Genomic DNA, 23647 nt, shown 5'->3' with positions numbered 1-23647 from the left:
CTCTTATTTCTTCACAAGCTTCTCAAAAGCTGCTTCTTGAACTAAGTTATTAGTTACCTGTCCTAATGTCTCCCTATGTGTGTCAGTGGTCAGGTTTTCGTTTGAAAAAAAATCAAACTGTTCATATTTTTCCAGTGACGATGTGTTCTGTGGGAGCTTCCGAATGACTGAGTAATAACTGTAATGTCTGATATGCCACTGAATCATAAAGTTCAGACAGTTCCCAGACCCAGTTCTCCGTCTCTGTTGAATTAAAGAAAGAAAGACCCATGTTTATATATTTCTGCCAGCGTTTATGCTCCACACAAGCCTCCAGTCCTGCGCAGCACTTTGGGATGTAAAGGCTCCATGTAAATACAAGTTGTTGGTGTTGACTATGTCCTAACCATTCCTGGATCCCACTACAAACTGTGATTCCCTCCACCTTCAGGAGAATCTAAACTTATAATTGATGTACAATTGATGAGGTGTTGAATCAGAGGATTGGCTCAGGCTGCATCAAGTTGATTAAACTTTTTGTTTCCAAACAATGCTTGGCAGTTAACTGTCAATCACCATCAGTGGTGCATTCTCCATGGCAATGCATAAATTGTTGTTTCCCCCTTATATTGGTATTCTTGCCAGTGTCCCGATGTGTGTAAGATGAAGAGCTTATACATGTCTCCTTCTTTCAGCAAAACCTTTTTTTTTTGCTGACTGGGTACAGAGCTGGACTTACCGAAAGCGTGTCGGTGCAAATTAGAAAGCGTGCCCTGGAGGGAGCTAGCCGGATGACAGCATCTTTCAAAGAGACTGTGTGAGGAAAGCTGAGGCTTTCCTGTTGGTATATTCACATCAGTTACTTTGGCCAAGACAGCAAAGGTGGAAACTGTGATACCTTCGCTGTCTCAGATGTATCCTTGGTATCTCTTGACAGGATAATTCAGAGGTCATAAATCATACACTCCTTCCTTGGCACGTTCACCAGGTGGATGGTGGCCATGTACCCAAAGACCATCTGTACGGTGAACTAGCCACTGGGTCATGTCCTCCAGGGCATCCATACCTGCACTACAAGAACACCGACAAGCAAGATATGAAGATGGCAGACATTGATACTGACAATTGGGAGGTGGTCGCTGACGGCTGTGAGGTGGCTAACTATCTGGAGGGCCATTGGAAGAGGCGAGCAGGAACTCAGCTGGCCGAGAAGAGGGCCCAGAGAAAACAGAGTCCAGAGAATCATGCACCTTCTCAGTCCACTCTCTGCAGCAAACGTGGCAGAGACTGCCAAGCCAGAGCGGGGCCTCCTGATGCTCAATACAGAGTTGACCACCAGGGCATCAACCATTGTCTTACGATGCAGAAGGTTGTCACTTTGGTCAAGATGCACAGGTTCCTGGGGGGACCTTCCAGTTGTAAAGATAATTGCATTTGATCGTGTTCAATTTTGTATGAGGGAGAGCCCTTTCTATGTGGAGATATTACTTGTGAAAGCTGCACAGACTATTCTCCTGACATGCTAAGGCTTTTCTTTGCTTCACAAGTATGAGCCGCACGGGTGTATGTTGAGTAGCAGCTTGATAATATTCTTGAGCCCAGAATCAGTTGTTATTGGGCTCAAGTCCCATTCCAGAATATGGTCACCTAATCCAGGCTGACACTGCTATCTGAGTGTTACAGTGGGGGAGGAGGGGGGGTCTTCTAATCTCAACCCCGGTTACCATAGCAACAAAAGAAGCAGATAAACCACTCACTCATCTTATTGCTGCTCCTGTTTTACAACTCTTCCTGATTTTAATTGGAAATCAAAATAAAAATCGTTAGAGATGTAAAATGCGCTCCTGATTGGCTTGTCATATGCACAAAAATCTCCCTGCCGGGGAGATGGTGGCATAGTGGTAATGTCACTGGAAGGTGCCAAGCCAAAGGAACACAGGTTCAAATCCCACCATGGCAGCGGGTGGAGTTTAAATTCAATTAATAAAATCTGGAATATATGTAATTAGTCTCAGTAATAGTGACCATGAAACTATCACCAAGTCGTAAAAACCCATCTGGTTCACTAATACCCTTCAGGGAAGGAATTCTGCCATCCTTGCCTGGTCTGAGCTACAGGTGACTCCAAACCCACAGCGATGTGGTTGACTCTTGACTGTCTTTCTGAAATGGCCCAGCAGGTCACTCAGGTGATGCCCACATCCCATGAAAGAATAAAGGCAAAAAAAGGGGATTTTCATTTGGGTGGGGAAGGGTTGGGTTGTGGGGGGTGGCATTAGGAGCACTCTGGGATTTCAAGCCAGCCATGAATCACCAAATCAAGGGTAGAAAAGAAGAGAAGATTGAACAAGCAGAAGTTTTAGTTAACATTTGAATGATGACCCTGCATCGCAGTTGATACTCAGGCTCAGGATGCCAAGTCCTCATGGGATTCCTCAAACTCTGTTTGTTACTTGACAACAATTTCAACATCATGCTTTCAATACTTAATGTTTGAAAAAAATAATTCTCTGGAAGTGACCCTCGCTGACAAGGCCAATATTTAGTTCACATCCTGCTGATGTAAATGTGTTCGAAACAGTTCAGAGAGGGTGTGCCAAACCAATGCCTGGAATGGGTGGGTTGTCTTATGAGGAAAGATTGGACAGACTAGGCTTGTATCCTCTGGAGTTTAGAAGAGTAAGAGATGATTGATTGAAACATATAAGATCCTGGGGGGTCTTGACAGGGTGGATGTGGAGAGGATTTTTTTCTTGTGGAAGAATCTAGAACTAGGGGTCACTGTTTAAAAATAAGGGGCCGCCCATTTAAAGCGGAGATGGGGAGAATTTTTTTCTCTCCGAGGGTCGTGAGTCTTTGGAACTCTCTTCCTCAAAAGGCAGTGGAAGCAGAGTCTTTGAATATTTTTAAGGCAGAGCTAGATAGATTTTTGCTAAGGAAGGAGGTGAAAGGTTATTGGGGTAAGCGGGAACGCAGAGATTACAATCAGATCAATCGATCTAATTGAATGGCATGGCAGGATCGAGGGGCCAAGTGGCCCACTCCTGCTCCTAATTCATATGTTCGTATTATCCTTGAGAAGGTGGTGGTGAGCTGCCTTCTTGAAGCACTGCAGTCCATGTGGTGTAGGTACACCCACAGTGCTATTAGGGAGGGAGTTAGTTCCAGGATTTTGACCCAGCGACAGTGAAGGTACGGTGATATATTTCCAAGTCAAGATGGTGAGTGGCTTGGAGGGGAATTTCCAGGGGGTGGTGTTCCCATGTGTCTGCTGTGTGCTTCTAGGTGGTGGGGATTGTGGATTTGGGAGCAGATTAATTAAATGGGAAAATATAAATGCAGGACACCATTGAGGCTCCAACAGAGTAGAAGAGGCAACAAGATGAATCACTACATTGTACAGGATGAGCGAAAAGCCCAGAAATTATAGAAGATGCAATCCTTAAGGGAAGTAAATAGTTCCATAGCTGTGGGAAGGGAGGATATTCATTCCTGATTATCTCGGGCTCCATACATGACGTCTACTCTTCTTCTGATTTGTTACATGCACTCCCAGTATTTTGGTGTTGTGGGAGGTGTTGTGTCACCCCTCCAGTTTTCTCCTCCCAGTTTATAGAGTCATACTTCACAGAAAGAGGCTATTTGGACTGTCATGACTGCACTGGCCATTTGAAAGGCTTGTCCAGTTTTTTGCCTTAACATAAACCCCCCCCACCTTAGCTTAATTAGCCCTCTTCAAGAAAGAACAGGATTGAGTGTAGGCTGAAAGGCCTCCTTTGGTGCTGTAAGATTCTACGGACTGAATTTTTAGGCCCTGCCGGGATTGTGAAGAGAGGGGGATGGGTCTCGAAAATTACGCGGCTGGTCCGAGCGCTGGTTTCCTGTCACCCTTTCCGCTGTCGGCCATTTTGGCTGATGCAGGTTTGGGGCCCAGCAAGGCCGCCCAGCCTCACGAGGCGGGCAGGCAGTTAGGCTCATTAAGAGCCTCGTTAAACAGGGATCAAGGAGGCTGACTGGGGTTTTCCAGTTGGCCTTCGGTTTCCCGATGCAGAGGAGGCAGATCAGCTGCCTGGAGGCGGGCACCCTGCGGTAGACCCGTGTCCAGTAATCCAGGCGGGCCTTCAGGCCCTCCTTTCCTGCCTGGGTGGAGCTACAGTCAGAGTCGAAGTGGAGAGGGACTCCCTGCATCCCCACTCTGGTGGCCGGGCTGCTTATTGTGTTTTTCATTTAAATTTGATCAAAGTGGCACCTTTTTGTTGAAGCACCCTCTCGGTTACTTAGCCTCCACTGTAGCCGGATGCTCCTGTGAAGATGGAAGCCCCTCTGATTGGCCCTCCAGCTTCAAAGGTCCACCAATCATCGGGCAGGAAACCTGGCTCCGTGTAAAGTCAAGGGTCAAAATTCCAGGTCAATGACTGTTTCACCCGGAGGTAGGGTTGGGGGTGGAAAACAGCTCTGTTACCATTTTCCTGTGCTTCCCACACCCCACCCCACCCTTCCCCCCCCCACCTCCACTGAGGGAAAATTCAGCCCTATGAATTTTTAAACCAAATTTGAATTCTCAAACTGGCGGGATTCGAACCCACGTTCCCTGGATTATAAAACCAAGCCGCTGGGATTGTTAGTCTAATAATATAATTAACTGCACTGGCCAACGCTGAGCGCTTTGTGACTTGTTGCAGGTGTGGGTCCCATCCATATGAATGAAGTGTCTTGCAGTGGCTTCGAGAGGTCCCTGACTGACTGCAGCTTCCAGCAGGAGAGCAGCGAGAACTGCAAACACGAAGAAGATGCAGCTGTCCGGTGCAATATCCCACAAATGGGATTCAAGAATAAGGTAAATTTACTATTGTTAACGGTTCGAGTCTGTAACTCTGTCTTTCTCTCCACAGATGCTGTCAGACCTGCTGAGATTTTCCAGCATATTTTTTTTTTGCTTTTTGTTTCAGATTTCCAGTGTCCGCAGTATTTTGCCCTTATTCCTTAGGGAATAAAAACTGCTCGGCTGACAAGCCAAGGACCAGCCAATTGGCCAACAATGGGATTGTTTGCTTTCCGACTGGCCAAGGGGCGTTGTGTCCGCTGACCAATGGCGGGAAGGTGGGGCGGGTTGGAGGCGGGGAGGGCGTGCGATAAGATGTACAGGACTGCGCCTGGCCGGAGACGGCAAGCCTGCGAAACCAGCTGTGGTGGGCACCCTGAATTTATCGGCTGCCCATGTGAGGAGCTCAACCGGATTATTCGCGTGGAGCCAGAGGTCTCTCTTGCTTCCGGAGCGCATTGTGGGACTGATGAGTTTCCAACCCTCCGCCCCACACCCCCCCACCGCGAACCCCAAACCTGGTTTTTTAACCGTGAAGTCAGTGTGCCTTTAAGAACCATAAAGATCTGATGTTAAATAAAATGCCTGCTGATCTTCAACATTTGGAAGCTCAGGCAATACCCACAGTGAAGTGGATGTCACACATGGTTGGAAACAATGATTAAAAACAGTCCACGTTGTTGCGGAGAAAGACTCAATAATATTTATTTGATTCTATGAGCAGCCCACAGATTTTTAAAGTAAGTTTGAATTCAATGTTGAATTCTTCGATATTTCTGTTTTGAATGAAATTGATTTTATTCTAACCTTTTTTTTTGTAGGAGGGGCAGAGTGGGGGGGCATTGCTGATGTAGCTGTTTGGCCTAAAATTAGGAAGCGCTCTAGACGTTGTGCTCGCTGACCAACATTGGTTCCCTCGGTGCTCGGTCTTCGACAGTGCTGCAGTCCCCCAGTACTGACCCTCCAACAGTGCAGCTCTCCCTCAATACTGACCCTCCAACAGTGTAGCACTCCCTCAGTACTGACCCGTCGACAGTGCAGCACTCCATCAGTACTGACCATTCGACATTGCAGCACTCCCTCAATACTGACCCTCTGACAGTGCTGCAGTCCCTCAGTACTGCCACTCTGACAGTGCAGCACTCCCTCAGTACTGACCCTCCAACAGTGCAGCACTCCCTCAGTACTGACCCTCCAACAGTGCGGCACTCCCTCAGTACTGGCCCTCCAACAGTACGGCACTCCTTCAGTACTGACCCTCCAACAGTGCGGCACTCCCTCAGTACTGACCCTCCAACAATGCGGCACTCCCTCAGTAATGACCCTCCAACAGTGCGGCACTCCCTCAGTACTGACCCTCCAACAGTGCGGCACACCCTCCGTACTGACCCACCAACAGTGCTGCACTCCCTTAGTACTGACCCTCCAACAGTGCGGCACTCCCTCAGTACTGACCCTCCAACAGTGCAGCACTCCCTCAGTGCTGACCTTCCAACAGTGCAGCTCTCCCACAGCACTGACCCTCCAACAGTGCAACAGTCCCTCAGTACTGACCCTCCAACAGTGCAGCATTCCCTCAGTACTGACCCTCCGACAGTGCAGCTCTCCCTCAATACTGACCCTCCAACAGTGCAACACTCCCTCAGTACTGACCCTCCAACAGTGCAGCATTCCCTCAGTACTGACCCTCCAACAGTGCGGCACTCCCTCAGCACTGACCCTCCGACAGTGTAGCACTCCCTCAGTACTGACCCTCCGACAGTGCAGCTCTCCCTCAATACTGACCCTCCAACAGTGCAATGCTCCCTCAGTACTGAGCTGAGATTCTGTGCTCATCTCCTGCTTGTTACATAGACACAAGAGTTACAACCAGATCAAAGGGGCACTTGATTTACAACTCATTTCAGCTTCAGAAGCTAACCATGCAAAGAGACCAAAAAGAAATATGCTGACACTTTCCATTAGATGTAATGGCTGGAGCTTAACATATGGAGTAACCGCATCAGTGCTCTATATGATGATGATAGAACAGATCGCTGAGTGCGCATCAATGTAGTAAATGGGCCAACTCATTACTTCTGTGTGGAGGCCCTGAGTCCTCAACAATCAACACGTTCAGTTGTACAATGCTGTACCAAATAGCTGGTGCGACTTGTGGCGCATTGTGCTCCCAGCTCGGTATGGAGGGAGTGCTGCACTCTTGGAGGGTCAGTACTGAGGGAGTGCTGTACTGTCGGATGGTCAGTGCTGAGGGAGTGCTGCACTCTTGGAGGGTCAGTACTGAGGGAGTGCTGCACTGTTGGATGGTCAGTACTGAGGGAGTGCTGCACTGTTGGATGGTCAGTGCTGAGGGAGTGCTGCACTGTTGGATGGTCAGTACTGAGGGAGTGCTGTACTGTTGGAGGGTCAGTACTGAGGGCGTGCTGCACAGTCGGATGGTCAGTGCTGAGGGAGTGCTGCACTGTTGGATGGTCAGTACTGAAGGAGTGCTGTACTGCTGGAGGGTCAGTGCTGAGGGAGTGCTGCACAGTCGGATGGTCAGTGCTGAGGGAGTGCTGTACTGTTGGAGGGTCAGTACTGAGGGAGTGCTGTACTGTCGGATGGTCAGTATTGAGAGCACAGTACTTTCAGAGAGTCAATACTGAGGGAACACAGCACTCTTGGAGAGGGAGTACTGAGGGAATGCTGCACCATCAAAGGGGCAGTACTGAGGGAGCACTGCACTGTCGGTTGTTCAGTACTAAGGGAGTGCTACACTGTCAGTGGGGTCGTACTGAGGGAGTGTCAAAAGGGCAGGTTTTAAGGGGGACCGTAAAAAAGGGGAAGGAATTCCAGGGCTTGGAACCTAGGCTGCTATGGCGGGGGGGAATGATGAAAACTAGGAATGCATCAGAGACCGGAATTGGAGGAGCACAGAGATCTTGGAGAGTTATAGAGATAGGGGACGAGGCCATGGGAGGATTTGGAATTCTTCGAAGAGTTAATTGTTCTTTTTTACCCCCAAATATAGATCCGTTTGAATGGCGGACGGAACTCATTTGAAGGTCGTGTGGAGATTCTGGTGGAAGTCAACGGCACAGTGACGTGGGGCACTGTGTGCGGTGAGAATTGGAAACTGACCGAGGCTATGGTAGTGTGCCGACAGCTAGGCTTAGGCTTTGCCAACCATGCACTGCAGGTAGGCCCTGAGGGAGGAGATTGTTTTTAAATTTGTTCATGGGATGTGGGTGTCACTGGTTAGGCCACCCATCCCTAATTGCCCCTTTGAAGAGGGTATTTAAGTCAGCCACATTGCTGTGGGTCTGGAGTCACATGTAGGGCCAGACCAGGTAAGGACAGCAGATTCCCTAAAGGACATTAGCGAACCAGATGGGTTTTTACGACGATCGGCAATGGTTTCATGGTCACCATTAGACTTTTAATTCCAAATTTTTATTTAATCCAAATTTCACCATCTGCTGTGGTGGGATTTGAACTCGGGTCCCCAGAGCATTACCCTGGGTCTCTGGATTACTAGTCCACCACCTCCCCATATCTGACTTCATCCGCTGGCAACAGACCTAACAATGTTGCTATTTAATGGACGTTTCCATTGAGGGAAGAACATATCCAAGATAATGCAAGAGAACATGGATCAAGGAAAGAGAATTCAGCCCATCTGTTTGCTCTTTCTATACATGATGTGCAGCCTAACCTATTGTGGAGTCTACCTTGGCCACTTCATTTCCCCAGGCAAAGTTCTTTGTCGACATTTCCTGACTCCGATCTACCTCAGCCACACCGCCCCCAAACTAAATTATTTAACCAAACTCCAGAATGTTCATCCATTTCCACATCTCCATTATTCATTCCTGGCCAGTTGTTCTCCTGAACAATGTGTGCCTTGTGTGTTTTTTGGAATGATCTGCACATGTTTATGGCCATGCTCTTGCAAAAAATGTCAAAATCAATATAAATCACAAAATGAGCACATGCTCAATGTTTTTGGAGGAGGGAGTGGTCCTGCTCATAAGAACTAGGGACTGGATTTGGTCATTGAGCTAACTCTGCCATTCAGAAAGATCATGGCTAGTTTTTCTAGCTGATGTTCCTGCACTATCCCCTTATCCCTTAGTTCCCTTTGCAACCTGTATGTTGAATATACTCAATGATTGAGCATCCACAGCTCTTCGGGGTTCAGAATTCCAAGGATTTACGACCCTCTAAGTGAAGAAATTTCTCTTCATCTCAGTCCTGAATGGTTGACCCTTTATCCTGAGACTGTGACCCCCGCGTTCTTGACTCCCCAACCAGGGGGGAACATTCCCTCAGCGTCTACCCTGTCAAGCCCCTTAAAAAATGTATAAGTTTCAAAGAGCTCACCTTTCATTCTTCTAAACTCCAGCGAGTATAGTCCTAATTTACTCAATCTCTCCTCGTAGGCCTGGGTTAGGTTTGAGGTCGGAATTCGCCAACTAGGAGTGAAAGGAGCGGAGTCCCTGTCAATCAAACACTTGAACCTTCACTGGGATCGGAAGCTGCTCAATTTTTGGATAAGACCGTCTGTTCTTTAGAGGGGGCTACTTGGAAATGTCCGCTATGCAAAACCGATGACAAAGGATAGAAATTGCAGGGTTCCTCTGCCATCATTCGCCTGAGCGTGAAGCCAGGTCATAAGAGGCTTGTGTCTCTCTGACACTCACTTCAGTGTCTCACAATGTGTTAGTTATTAAAGTATGGAATTAATATTCATTATTGGTGAAGTAAGTGTTGAAAGCCCCCCCGTGCTCCATCTACTTGCCTTGTTTCTAACTGATCCCACTCGACTTTCAACGTGGCAAGCCCACACATCTGCTAACTCCAAGTGCCTTTAAGAAGTTTTGACAGTAGAACTTCTATTCCTCTCACCGGAGATCATCCAGATTTTGGGCGATGGTGTTTATGGGATGTTAACAGATCAGCCACTATTCTATTCTAAATCCCTCCTGGTGTCAATGGAAAGGAATGAAGCAAAAGCCAGGAGATTTATAATAAGCGGATGATCAAAGATACAGTTTTACACTAAAATCCATAGTCAAAATAGTTGTGTCTAGTGAATTCTGTTGGGGGTGTGGCTGGGGGAGACTGGACAGCACAGTGAGTTAATATTGTCTCCCATCACCTCTGGAGTGAGGTTGAAATTGAGCCCTGACGAATGGGCTAGCAGTCCCTCCGTCTGTTGACTAGAGGGGTGAACTCAAGCTATTTATGGCATAAAAATGCCTCTAATTCAACATGAAACTGGCAGTCTCACTCAAAGAGTAGAAAGGGTGGTGAGGAACATAGGAACAGGAAAAGGCCATTCAGCCCCTCGGGCCTGTTCTGCCATTCAGTTTGATTATGGCCGACCTGGTATCTTGACTCCATCTACTCGCACTGGTTCTGGAACCTTTAATGGCCTTGTGCAGCTATGTAATAAAAGAAATGCAGGACTGGCGCAACAAGGAGTGTTTTTGTAAGGTTGGAACTGTGGATGTTGGGCAGAGTTGAGAGAGTTTTGCACTGAACCTGCCCATTGCTTTGGACCTGGGAGTGCTGAACATCTGCAATGGGAAAATATTTTATTCCCCAACACTCACATCACCCATTTCAATCAGCACAAATAAACAATGGCTGATCCTTTGAATTCCTGAAATGTCTTTGGTTTTATGAGCTTTGAACAAAGGGCCACTGCAGGGACTGATAAAACCACTCTCCTATTGATTTGGACTCATTCTCCACATGGCGCATTTGATGAAAGAGTTTCCAGAGTAGAGTGAAGCCACTCCTGGGTTGCACTGTGACTGAACGTTCTGCCTCTTGTCTCAAAAGGAAACCTGGTACTGGCGGGGAGACCATACTACAGACAACGTCGTTCTGAGCGGGACCACTTGCTCTGGAACAGAGCTGTCAATCTTCCAATGTTCTCATCACCGTGACCATGTTGAGTGCCCGCGAGGTGGGGGACGTTTCGCTGCCGGAGTCATCTGTGCGGAGAGTGAGTATCAGACCCGGCCTGCCTCTCCTATTGCAGAACATGGGGTTGAGGGTGATGGTTGGCAAAGGGACTGGCTCACAGACCAATCAGGCCCTCGAGCCTCTTCCCCATTCATGCCTGGTCTGATTCTTAACTTCATCCACCCACCTTGGTTCCCTGTCCCTTCATATCCTTCCCTAAGAAAAATCTTGAATATTGCTGAACAGAGAGAGACATATTGCTGAAGCTTTTCATCTTGAACTCATCAGGACAACTGCAAGAATACCAATATCAGGGGAAGCAACTACTGAAATTCACAAAGGTATCTGGAAAATTTGAGCAACAGGTGAAGCTGTTTCACGCTGCTACTATGCAGTAACAACACGAGTGGTATTTGTCACTAACAGGATGCGGCCCTCAAGCCAAAAAGACCTTCTGTCTATCACACAAATGAGTAATGTGGTACATGAATTTCAGTGCCAGTATGATGCTGGGTATGTAGGCCGTACCTCCCAAAGACTGGCCGATCGTATCAAAAAGCATGACCCAGCCGCTGTTCGCAACGGGCAAGATACAGATCGTACCTAACCAGCCCGTGCTTGCAAAACTCAAAACACAGAATCCAACATTAGATTTGATTTCCCAATTGGATAACATTTGTTAAATAATCCTTAGTGTGCCAAGAATTCCGCTGGCAACCAATTTAAGATTGTCAGTCAAGCTCTCAGTGTGGTGCATTTGCATGTACTGGAGGCTTCATATACTAATACACAGGGCCCTGCTCTTTGCAGACAGAAAGAACATGTACACACATTGTGCCTGCTTCAGCCAAACAAAATTAGTGATAGCCATTCACTGGTTCATTCCTCAGGGCAACGCCTTGACCAATCAGAGTCAAGCTGCCTGGTTTAAATTTCAAGTAATGCTTGGCAGTTAACTGTCAGTCACCATTAACTGCCGAATTCTCCATGGCAACGTCTCTACCAATCAGAGTCTACTTGCCAACCAATCAGCACTCTCTTCTCATACAGTATAAAGTTGTTGCTTCCCCTGACATTGGTATTCTTGTGATTGTCCTGATGAGTGCAAGATGAAAAGCTTCGACAAAATGTCTTTTTTCAGCAACACTCAGATTCTGTACCACCAGACAACTAAAAGTAGGGAGGTTATGCTTCAGTTGTACAGGGCATTGGTGAGACCGCATCTGGAGTACTGAGTACAGTAATGGTCTCCTTATTTAAGGAAAGATGTAAATGCGTTAGGAGCAATTCAGAGAAGGTTTATTAGGCGAATACCAGGAATGGGTGGGTTATCTTATGCAGAAAGGTTGGACAGGTTAGGCTTGTATCCATTAGAATTTAGAAGAGTAAGAGGGGACATGATCAGAACCCCTTTATGATGCCGAGAGGTCTTGACAGGGTGGATGTGGAGAGGATGTTTCCTCTTGTGGGAGAATCGAGAACTAGGGGTCACGTTTTAAAAATAAGGGTTTTGTGAAAGGGGAATCATGTTTAACCAATTTATTGGAGATTTTGAAGGAGTCACATGTGCTGTGGATAAAGGGGAACCGGTGGATGTACTGTACTTAGATTTCCAGAAGGCATTTGATAAGGTGCCACATCAAAGGTTATTGCAGAAAATCAAAGCTCATGGTGTAGGGGGTAACAGATTGGCATGGATAGAAGATTGGCTGGCTAATAGGAAGCAGAGAGTTGGCATAAATGGGTCTTTTTCTGGTTGGCAGGATGTGATGAGTGGTGTGCCACAGGGATCAATGCTGGGGCCTCAACTGTTTACAACTTATATAAATGACTTGGATGAAGGGACTGAAGGAATGGTGGCTAAATTTGCTGATGAGATAAAGATAGGTAGGGAAGTAAATTGTGAAGAGGACATAGGAGGCTAAAAAGTGACATAGATAGGTTAAGTGAGTGGGCAAAGATCTGGCAAATGGAGTATAATGTGGGAAAATGTGAAATTGTCAATTTTGGCAGGAAGAATAAAAAAGAAGCTTATTATCTAAATGGTGAGAAATTGTAGAGCACTGAGATTCAGAGGGATCTGGGTGTCCTAGTGCATGAATCACAAAAAGTTAATATGCAGGTACAGCAGGTAATTAGGAAAGTTAATAGAATGTTATCATTTATTGTGAGGGGAATTGATTACATAAGGAGGGAGGTTACATTTCAGTTGCAAAGGGCATTGGTAAGATCACATCTGGAGGATTGTGTACAGTACTGGTCTCCTTATTTAAGGAAGGATGTAAACAAGTTAGAAGCAGCTCAGAGAAGGTTTACTAGACTAATACCAGGAACGGGCGGGTTGTCTTATGAGGAAAAGCTGGACAGGTTAGGCTTGTATCCACTGGAGTTTAGAAGAGTAAGAGGCGACTTAATTGAAACATGTCAGATCCTGAGGGGTCTTGACAGGGTGGATGTGGAGAGGATGTTTCCTCTTGTGGGAGGATCTAGAAACTAGGGGGTCACTGTTTAAAAATAAGGGGTCGCTCACTTAAAATGGAGATGAGAAGAAATTAATCTTGAACACTCTCTTTGTCTTGATGCGGTTAGCTGTTCCGGACCTTGTGCTGGATGCCCAACAAGCTCAGGAGTCCGCGTACCTGGAGGATCGGCCCCTCCACATGCTCTACTGTGCCCACGAGGAAGGCTGCCTGTCCAAGACAGCCGACGGAATGAACTGGCCACATGGACATCGCAGGCTGCTTCGCTTCTCCTCGCGGATACAGAACATCGGCAGGTCCGATTTTAGACCAAAGGCCGGACGACACGCCTGGATCTGGCACAGCTGTCACGGGTAGGCTCATGACCGGGTACCGTCCCGTTCTTAGAGAGGTCACGATATAAATTTGTGAAAGAGAAAAGAAAGAATTGATAAAACATTGAGTGACGGAGGAATTTGTTATTCAATGTATAAAAACCCACCCCGAACCCCTCGATTAGATTCCAGTCTGTAACTCACTCCCGGGTATCTGTTATTCTATATATAAACCCCCCGAACCCCTCGATTAGATTCCAGTCTGTAATTCACTCCCGGTTATCTGTTATTCTATATATAAACCCCCCGAACCCCTCGATTAGATTCCAGTCTGTAACTCACTCCCGGGTATCTGTTATTCTATATATAAACCCCCCGAACCCCTCGATTAGATTCCAGTCTGTAACTCACTCCCGGGTATCTGTTATTCTATATATAAACCCCCCGAACCCCTCGATTAGATTCCAGTCTGTAACTCACTCCCAGTTATCTGTTATTCCATATATAAAACCCCCGAACCCCTCGATTAGATTCCAGTCTGTAACTCACTCCCGGGTATCTGTTATTCTATATATAAAACCCCCTGAACCCCTCGATTAGATTCCAGTCTGTAACTCACTCCCAGTTATCTGTTATTCCATATATAAAACCCCCGAACCCCTCGATTAGATTCCAGTCTGTAACTCACTCCCGGGTATCTGTTATTCTATATATAAACCACGCCCCCCCCCCGAACCCCAGACTTCAATGTTTGAGCTTCTGTCTTCCATTGAGAACACTTAGGACAGAAACAAGCTCACCCAATGACTTAGGATGAAGAAGGCTGCTCAGTCCATTTGCTGCTTATGCTCCAGGATTACGGCATCTCACTGTTTCATAAGTGACCCCCTGTGTCTGGGCTGTAACCATTAGTAAAGCTGTCAAACCTGACCTCAGGGTCAACAGGCAGGAGTGAATCAAGGACCCCCCACTCTCCAGTGATGTCCACTGGAAGGCGTGGGTGGAAGTGTGCAACGAGGGTTAATAATTCTTCAGCCAATCAAAGGAAGTTCTTAAAAAACTTGCACAAAGTCAGTTTCCAGAAAGCCTCAGAACAGATGTTCCCTGATTCCGAGCAACACTGCTGCCTGGGGCCCATATGTGGAATTAAATGCTTTAGCTAAAGGTCTGGGCCAACTAAATTCCAGTCTTCAGCAAGGATCACGTCACTTGTTGGAATCCTTGGGGACCTGAGAACTGCCTTAAAAAGCAGCAGCCGAGCTGTCTGACTGCTTTGGGATTATGTCACTTTAATTCAAAGTGAAAGATATTTTTGGGTTATGTGGTCTACGTATGGAAGTGAGGATTACCCAGATTGGAGCTATAGTCCCATCATTGCCAAAAACAACAGTGAAGATGCTAAAATTGGCCTCACCGTTAAATTGAGGTAAAGGGAAAGAACCTTTTCTCAGACAGTGCCTTTCATGTTCATTGGCTGCCACGCAGTTTGGCTCATCCTATGAATTACTTGTCAAAGGTGCGCTAATTGCTGTTACGTAGACAAACACGATGGTCAATTTCTGCACAGCAAGAGCCAACAAACCACAATGAGACGATTGACTTGTTGGTTTGTTTTGGCGACATGCGTTGAGGGATAAATATTGGCCAGGGCATCAGGAGAACTCTCCTGCTCTTCTTCAACTAGTGCCCAGGGATCTTTTACATTCACCTGAAAAGGCAGTCGGGGCACAGTAATGAAGAAAATAATGACGCGAATGAATAACAAATCCCCAAGAGCAGATGGTTCCATCCTAGGGTTTCAAAAGCAAGTGGGTGAGAACATTGCAGATGCCTTAACTATAGTCTTCCAAAGTCCTGTCTAATCGGGAATCATTCCATTAGGTTGGAAAATTGCATTTTAAGAAAAGTGGGAGAGAGAAACCAGGGAATTATAGACTAGTTAACCTAACTAACTTATTAAACTCAGTAGTTAAGGATCGGGAAACTGAACACCTTGAAAGTTTTCGAATGATCACGGGTTTTGTAAAGGGTTGGGCATGCCTGAGGAGTCTGGTTGAATTTTTTTGAAGAGGTGACTAAAGTAGTGAAGAGGGAATATTTATGGATGTTATTTATATGAACTTCAGGAAGATATTTAACAAGATCCCTCATAAGAGACTGTTAACTAAAAATGAAGCTCATGGAATTAAAGGCAAATTATTGACCTGGTTGGGAAATTGGCTGTCCAGCAGGAGACAGAGTAGGGATAATGGGATGGTGTTGGCAGGATGTGAGCAGTAGTGTCTCACAAGGATCTGTCAGGAACTCATTCTCTTCACTATCAACTTAAATGATGGGACACAAAAGCCACATATCAAGATTTGCTTAAGACACAAAGATGGGCAGCAATGTAAGCAGTGAGATATTCAAAGAGATATTAATAGGTGAAGTGAATGGGCAAAACTGTGGCAAATGCATCTCAATGTGGACAAATGAGATAACCCACTTTGCACCTAAAAAGGATGGAGCATTGTACTTTCTAAATGGTGAAAAGCTGGAGACACTGGTCTTCCACATACAAAATCATTAAACTATCATGAACAGGTACAGAAAATAATTAAAAAGGCTAGTGGAACTCTGTCCTTTATAATCAAGAGAAATAGAGTACAAGGGGGTGAAGTCATGCTTCAGCTATACAAAGCCCTGGCTAGACCACACCTGGAGTTACTGTGAGCAGTTCTGGGCACCACACCTCAGGAAGGATATATTGGTCTTGGAGGGAGTGTAGTGTAGATTTACCAGAATAATATCTGGACTCTGAGGGTTAAATTACGAGCAGAGATTACACAAACTAGGGATGTCTTCCCTGGAATTTAGAAGATTAAGGTGTGATGAAGTTTTAAAGATATTAAGGGAAACTGATAGGGTAGATAGAAACTATTTCTGCTGGTTGGACTGGGAGGATAGTCTAAAAGTTAAAGGTAGGTTTCTCAGGATGGTAGAAGTTTAGAACTCTCTTCTGCAAATGGCAATTGCTGCTCGAGCAATTGTAAAGTTAAAAACTCACATTGATAGATTTTTGTTAACCAAAGATATTAAGGATTTGGGGTGAAGTTGGATATATGGAGTTGGGTCATAGGTCAACCATTGAATGGCAGAATAGGCCTGAGGGGCCAGATGGCCTCCTCTTGACCCTGTGTTCCAACTGAAGATGGCCAAATAGTCTGTTAATGTGGCCAATTTAGAAAATGGGAGTGATTAGCAGGAATTAGTCTCCTCTCTAAATTCTCTTCAAATTGTGTAAATCTTTCGCCTTTTACTAAAGATTTCCATCTACAGCATCCAAGTGTCACATCTTCATGCCCCTCCCCATTCTGTAGTGGGTTCTCAAGATGGGCTGACGGCTTTCCTATGATCTTGTGACACTGTGGATGGTATCTGCTGGAAACTACTAGAATAAAATGGGCCTTGGTAATGCCGAAGGGGGTCAGGATCTCGGGGTCACTGACTGAAGCCTGTGGCCCTCTCCACTAGTGTCAAGGAGTGCAGTGGGATTTAGGAATTCTGACCCCAGTAATGACAGTTAAGGTCAACGCAAGCCAGGGCTTGATTCTGGGATCTTCTCTTCCCTGTATTGTTCAGAGTCACGGCAGTCATCCCAAATGTTGACCGTTCTTTGTGTGGAGAAGAACGTCCTAAAGTTGATGTTTGAGCTTGTGAGCCCCTCTTTGCCTAACTTGCACAGTCTAATCTGAGAACAGAATTCTTTTCCATATTATTTACTTTCTCATACAGCTTTACAAGATCACCCTTCGAAGGGCAGGTCTCTCCAATCACCCAGATGGAATTATTTCAGTGTTACTGACCTGTTTCCAAATAGGATAACAAATAGGATAGCTGGTGCTACATGAAAAGATTCAGAAAGCGTAGCTACACTCAGCAGATCAGAAAGATAAAGCACCAGCCACTGACCTTAGTCCTCTTGGATTTGCGAAGAGGAAATTCAGTCAAGACTTCCATTATCACTTATTAACCAGAGTTTGGAGGCTGTTGTTCGGTGTTCTAGGCCAACGTTCATCCCTCTCAAACATCATATCGGAGGTGCCGATTTCAGATGAGACGTTAAACCCAGGTCTGCTCTCTCGGGTGGACATAAAAGATTTCATAGCGCTATTTTGAAGAACAGCCAGGGAACACCTCACCACACTGCCCTGCCCTGCCCAACCCAGTCTCCTGGCCAATGTTTATCCCTCAATCAACATGAGTAAAAGAAAATATCTGGTCATTAATCTCATTGCTGTTTGTGGGATCTTGCTGTGCGCAACTTGGCTGCTGCGTTTCCTACATTACGACAGCGACTGTCCTTCAAAAGTTTACATTGGCTGCAAAGCGCTTTGGGAAGTCTTGAGGTTGTAAAAGGTGCTATTTAAATGCAAGTTCTTTATTAACCTCTCTGTGTTGCCTCACTGCTCCATTCTCGACTGAGGGTTACTCTAGGACGGTGTCAGTGGGACGTGAGGAGAGGAGAATGACCAGTACAGGCCTTTTGCGATTAGCTTTAACTGATGGTAGAAAGTGAAGATTTGACCTTTGCTGAGGATATCAACACTTGCCTCACCAAAAAAAAAATCCAATTTAATTTGATTTAAAAATTCTATGATTTTGGGCACTGAATTAAACACTGCTGGTTGCATAGCTAGTTGCAAAGGTCAATTTTAAATAAAAGCAATAATTTCACATATCCCTGCGTTTTATAAACACAGTACTGTGCGATCATGCCAAGTCAGGCAAATCGTTGGGTCGGTGGTGAGCAATGAACGTTAGGATGCCGCACTGTGAAAACAACTAATAGCATCTTCCTACCATCAGTGCAGTAAGCACGAAACTGGCTGGGGCTGGAAGTCAGTTATTGGGGCCCAGGGCCTTGGATGCACTGTCATCCTCTGTGGCAGTCCTGGGATTGATGTGAACATCTGCCATCTGCTCGTGAGGGTTCAGTTCCCAGTGATCCGGAGATCTCTAGGAAATAGCAACTCATCCAGAACTTTTGACCTTGTGCCCAACGGAATTCCTAACTGATTCCATATCCGGTTCCTAATTCCTTCATCTGGATAAACAAAAAAATACACATCTCAACCCCATGTACACGACCCCCCCACACCTCCCCTGCCGTTCCCCCGCCAACATTTTCCTTAGCAAAGTTCTTCTTGAAATTCATTTTTTAAATATAAATCTCATAAAAATGTTTCCTGGTTTATTTTTAATTAAGTGAGCTCATGCAAGGGCTTGGGGTTAAATACCTCAGGGACAGAGTCGAGGCTCTGGTTTCTGAATGGGGATCTTCACAGAGAAAATCCTTATAGAATTTTAGAAAGGTTACAACATAGAAGGAAGCCATTCAGCCCACTGTGTCCGTGCTAGCTCTTTGTGAGAACAATTCAGCTGGTACCCACCCCTGCCCCCACCACCCGCCCTTTCCACGTAGCCCTGAAAATATTTTCTCTTCAGATAATTATCCAGTCCCCTTTTGGAAGCCCCGATTGACTCTGCCTCGACCGCACTCTCAGGCAGTGCATTCCACTCAATGCGTAAAAAGGTTTTCCCTCATGCCACCTTAGATTCTTTCGCCATTCATTTTAAACTGGTGTCCCCTGAATCTTGACCTTTCTGTCAATGGGAACAGTTTCTCCCTATCTACTCTGTCCAGGCCCCTCATGATTTTGAAGACCTCCATCAAATCGCCTCTTAACCTTCTCTTCTCGAAGGAGAACAGCCTCAGCTTCTCCAATCTATCCATGTAATTGAAGTCCCTCATTCCTAGAGCCATTCTCATAAATCTTAGAAGCTACTCAGAGTAAAACAAGCCAATCAGCCCAACCAGTCTATCTCTGCAACAAAAATAGAAAATGCTCGAAAAACTCAACTCAGTCTATCTCCAGTGTCTACCCTCCACTCAACCAAGTAGTTCTAATCACATTTACTGACCCTGTTTCCATATCACGTCAACCCCTTTGCCTTCACCAGCTATCTAATCCCATTTTAGCTGGGAAGATGGTGGCGTAGTGGTAATGTCACTGGGTTAGTAATTCGGCAGGCCCAGCCTAATGCTCTAGGGGCAGAGGTTCAAATCCCACCACTATAGCTGCACAGAATTTAAATTCTATTAATAAATCTGGAATTGAAAGCTAGTCTCAGTAATGGTGACCATGAAACTGCAATCCATTGTCATAAAAAACCCTCTGGTTCACTAATGTTGTCCTCACCTACCTGTGTCCCCAGACCCACAGCAATGTGGTTGCCTCCAAGCTGCCCTCTGAAGTAGCCTAGTAAGCCACTCAGTTGGGGATGGGCAACCAAATTATGGCTTTGCCAGCGACGCCCACATCTCATAAAAGAATATAATTTTTTTTTAAATCATAGACATGGTGTCCGGCCCAGACTCTTATTCTGAAAGGGAATTTTGCACCTCACAATTCTCTCTCTGTGTAGAGAGGTTCCTCTTGGTCTCTTTTCTAATTCTCTTACCAAACCTTGTTTTCGACCACTCAACCACTGGAAATGACTGTTTTACCACCCTGTCCCACCCTTTCAGAACTTGTATCATCTTTATTCTCCCACACTGTAATCTATACGTAATCTAATAAAGAGGCCAACCTTTCACATCTTCCATTGTATTTTTTTGTAGGAACAGGAATAGGCCGCTTAGTCCCTTCAGCCTCTTCTGTTGTTCAATGAGATCGTGGCTGACCTGTGACCTAGCCCCACATTTCCTCGGACCAGGTCGTTTGGAGGGTAGAGGTGGAAGAGTAGCCCCCTTTCTACTTTGGCCCACTCTCTCCTTCACTGAGGGATCTCAGGCTATATATGGAGAAATCTGAGCAGTTGTAGATCGTCAACAAGTGGCCCTTTGACTGCCTGCTTTCCAGCTGGAACTTAGATCTTTTATGGTCCAGTTTTTCAAATTCAAATCTCCTTTTTAACTTTATAGTTAATCTAATGCTAAAAATGGACAGGGCACCTCGGCAGCACAGCAGGTTGGTGACCAACTGTTCACATGACAAAGTGATTGTGTGTTGCGTTGCCTAATGATGCTCCATTCGGTGTGTTAGAAACATAGAGACGTAGAAACTAGGAGCAGGAGTAGGCCATTCGGCCCTTCGAGCCTGCTGCACCATTCATTATGATCATGGCTGATCATCCAACTCAATAGCCTGCTCCCGCTTTCTCCCCATACCCTTTGATCCCTTTTGCCCCAAGAGCTATGTCTAACTCCTTCTTGAAAACATACAATGTTTTGGTCTCAACTACTTTCTGTGGTAACGAATTCCACAGGCTCACCACTCTCTGGGTGAAGAAATTTCTCCTCATCTCAGTCCTAAATGGTTTACCCCGTATCCTCAGACTGTGAGCCCTGGTTCTGGCCTCCCCCACCATCGGGAACATCCTTCCTGCATCTACCCTGTCTAGTCCTGTTAGAATTTTATAGGTTTCTATGAGATCCCACCTCATTCTTCTGAACTCCAGCGGATATAATCCTAATCGACTCAATCTCTCCTCATATGTCAGTCCCGCCATCCCAGGAATCAGTCTGGTAAACCTTCGCTGCACTCCCTCTATAGCAAATACATCCTTCCTCAGATAAGGAGACCAAAACTGCGCACAATATTCCAGGTGTGGTCTCACCAAGGCCCTGTATAATTGCAGCAAGATATCCATGATCCTGTACTCGAATCCTCTGGCTATGAAGGCCAACATACCATTTGCCTTCTTTACCACCTGCTGCACCTGCATGCTTACCTTCAGCAACTGGTGTACGAGGACACCCAGGTCTCGTTGCACATTCCCCTCTCTCACTTTATAGCCATTCAGATGTTCTTGCTCCATTACCGAGACACAGCATGGAGGAGGCCCCAGTGTCTCCCTCATTAAGGAGTGGGGGGGTATTATCAGTGGTGAGGGCCATCTCCAACACCCTCTGCAACTTCCATGGACCTGCTGTCAGAGTGGGATGGTTGGAAATGCTGCAACAATAAACCCAGAATCCTAGAATGATGCAACACAAAAGGAGGCCATTTAGCCCATCACATCTGCGTCAGATCTTTGGAAAAACTATGCAATTAATCCCAGTTCTCTTCTCTTTCCCCGTAACCCCGCAAATGTTTTCCCCTAAAGTATTTCTCCAAATCCCCTTTTAAGTGACTATTGAATCTATTTCCACCGCCCTTTCAGGCAGCACGTTCCAGACCATAACAACTTGCTGCATTAGAAATTGTTTCCTCTGATGGTTCTGGTTCATTTGCCAATCATCTTAAACCTGTTTCCTTGGCTAATGACTCTCCTGCCACTGGAAACAGTTTCTCCGTCTACTCACCTGGCAACCCCTTGGCTATGGACCGCGGTGCAGAGAGATCACAGTGCAGGGAGGCCGCAATGCAGAGAGACCGGGGTGCGGGGAGACCGGAGTGCGGGGAGACCGGGGTGCGGGGAGACCGGGGTGCGGGGAGACCGGGGTGCGGGGAGACCGGGGTGCGGGGAGACCGGGGTGCGGGGAGACCGGGGTGCGGGGAGACCGGGGTGCGGGGAGACCGGGGTGCGGGGAGACCGGGGTGCGGGGAGACCGGGGTGCGGGGAGACCGGGGTGAGGGGAGACCGGGGTGAGGGGAGACCGGGGTGAGGGGAGACCTGACTCTAGGAAAGGGAGGTAAGACGTTCAGCGACCTTGGCTCCGTTATTTATGTGGAAGGTGCAGGGGAGACTGAGGAATAGGGCAGGACCTCACTAGAGAGAGATTGTCAGGATTTGGAGGGGGTTAGGGATTGGGATGGGAGATTTGGATGGGTGACGGGGGGCGGTGATCTCAGCCATGGGGGCTGGAGGGAGAGGGAGGTCCTGATCTGAAGTGGTAAACCCGAAGTTTATTTGGGGGCTGGGTTGAAGAAGGGGGGCAGCTCCTGCACCTCATCGCAGAGGCAGGTTAACTTTGGAGCCAACATTTGCCCAAAATACAGGCCCAGGTGGTTCCATTCCAGCCAACACATAAACTTCACCACATAAATGAACCTTTTCTTCCCATACACCATGAGGGACAATATGAGATTTCCAGGAAGAAATTAGAAAAAGTCCTAACTAAATAAGATCGCAGTGAACAAAATCCGATTGTTTTTGACTTCTGATATACGTGGGAATGTTGCGGAGTTTGTCTGGTCATATTCCCTCAAATTGCATTATTTGAGAACATTACCTCCTGTTCATCAAATCAATGTCAAACCAGTTTCCTTTTCTGTTGTCCAACTGCTCTCTTGCTCCTATCTTCAGATTGTGCTGGAATCAAGAATCATCGTAATATCTTCTACAAACTCTTTACCTAGACGTCAAAACCCCAAAACAATCCACTCGATTGGCACACCATCCACCACCTTAAACATTCACCCCCTCCACCACCGACGCACAGTGTCTACCCTTTACAAGTTGCACTGCAGCAACTCACCAAGGCTCCTTCAACAGCACTTTACAAATCCATGACCTCTACCATCTAGAAGGACAAGGGCAGCAGATAGATGGGAACACCACCACCTGGAAGTTCCACCCCAAGTCACTCCATCCTGACCTGGAAATATATCGCCGTTCCTTCACTGTCACTGGGTCAAAATCCAGGAACTCCCCCCCTAACAGCACTATGGGTGTACCTACACCACATGGACTGCAGCGGTTCAAGGAGGCAGCTCACCACCACCTTCTCAAGGGCAACTAGGGATGGTCAATAAATGCTGGCCCATTCAGCGATGCCCACATCCCAGGAATGAATAAAAAAAAATACTGTGGAACTCCTCTCCTCCATATGTCTTCCCCTATCTCCTACAACCTGACCCCGCACACGTTCCAGATAAATCTGTTGACGTTTAATGCTTTAAAATTATGTTTGACACCAACCAATTTTAGAAGTGTATATCCCCAGCAATTTACTGGTCAAATTATCCAGCATGTGAGAGGGTCTGTCACCAGGCCAGTCCCTGACACACCCAACATCCAATCAGCACCATTGACCAAATAACCACTTATTTGTGCTTGGAGGGGAAGTTTACTTCTCTGAATTGCAACATATCTTTAAATGTTATATA

The 23647-nt window shown here is 46.4% G+C and overlaps 1 protein-coding gene across 1 annotated transcript in view; it reads left to right on the top strand.

Moving 5' to 3' along the window:
* Positions 1 to 23647, top strand: part of loxl4 (lysyl oxidase-like 4) — a 123790-nt gene that overhangs the window by 88150 nt on the left and 11993 nt on the right. The window contains exons 8-11 of the mRNA XM_078565099.1: positions 4662 to 4816; positions 7812 to 7979; positions 10631 to 10796; positions 13346 to 13589. Coding sequence (XP_078421225.1) covers positions 4662 to 4816; positions 7812 to 7979; positions 10631 to 10796; positions 13346 to 13589 — 733 coding nt within the window. The remainder of the gene's footprint in view (positions 1 to 4661; positions 4817 to 7811; positions 7980 to 10630; positions 10797 to 13345; positions 13590 to 23647) is intronic.

The sequence above is a fragment of the Cetorhinus maximus genome, chromosome 20, assembly GCF_964194155.1.
Source record: "Cetorhinus maximus chromosome 20, sCetMax3.hap1.1, whole genome shotgun sequence".
Classification (NCBI taxonomy): Eukaryota; Metazoa; Chordata; class Chondrichthyes; order Lamniformes; family Cetorhinidae; genus Cetorhinus; species Cetorhinus maximus.
The sequence above is the reverse complement of the archived record's forward strand: the minus strand, read 5'-3'. Positions and strand labels throughout refer to the sequence as shown.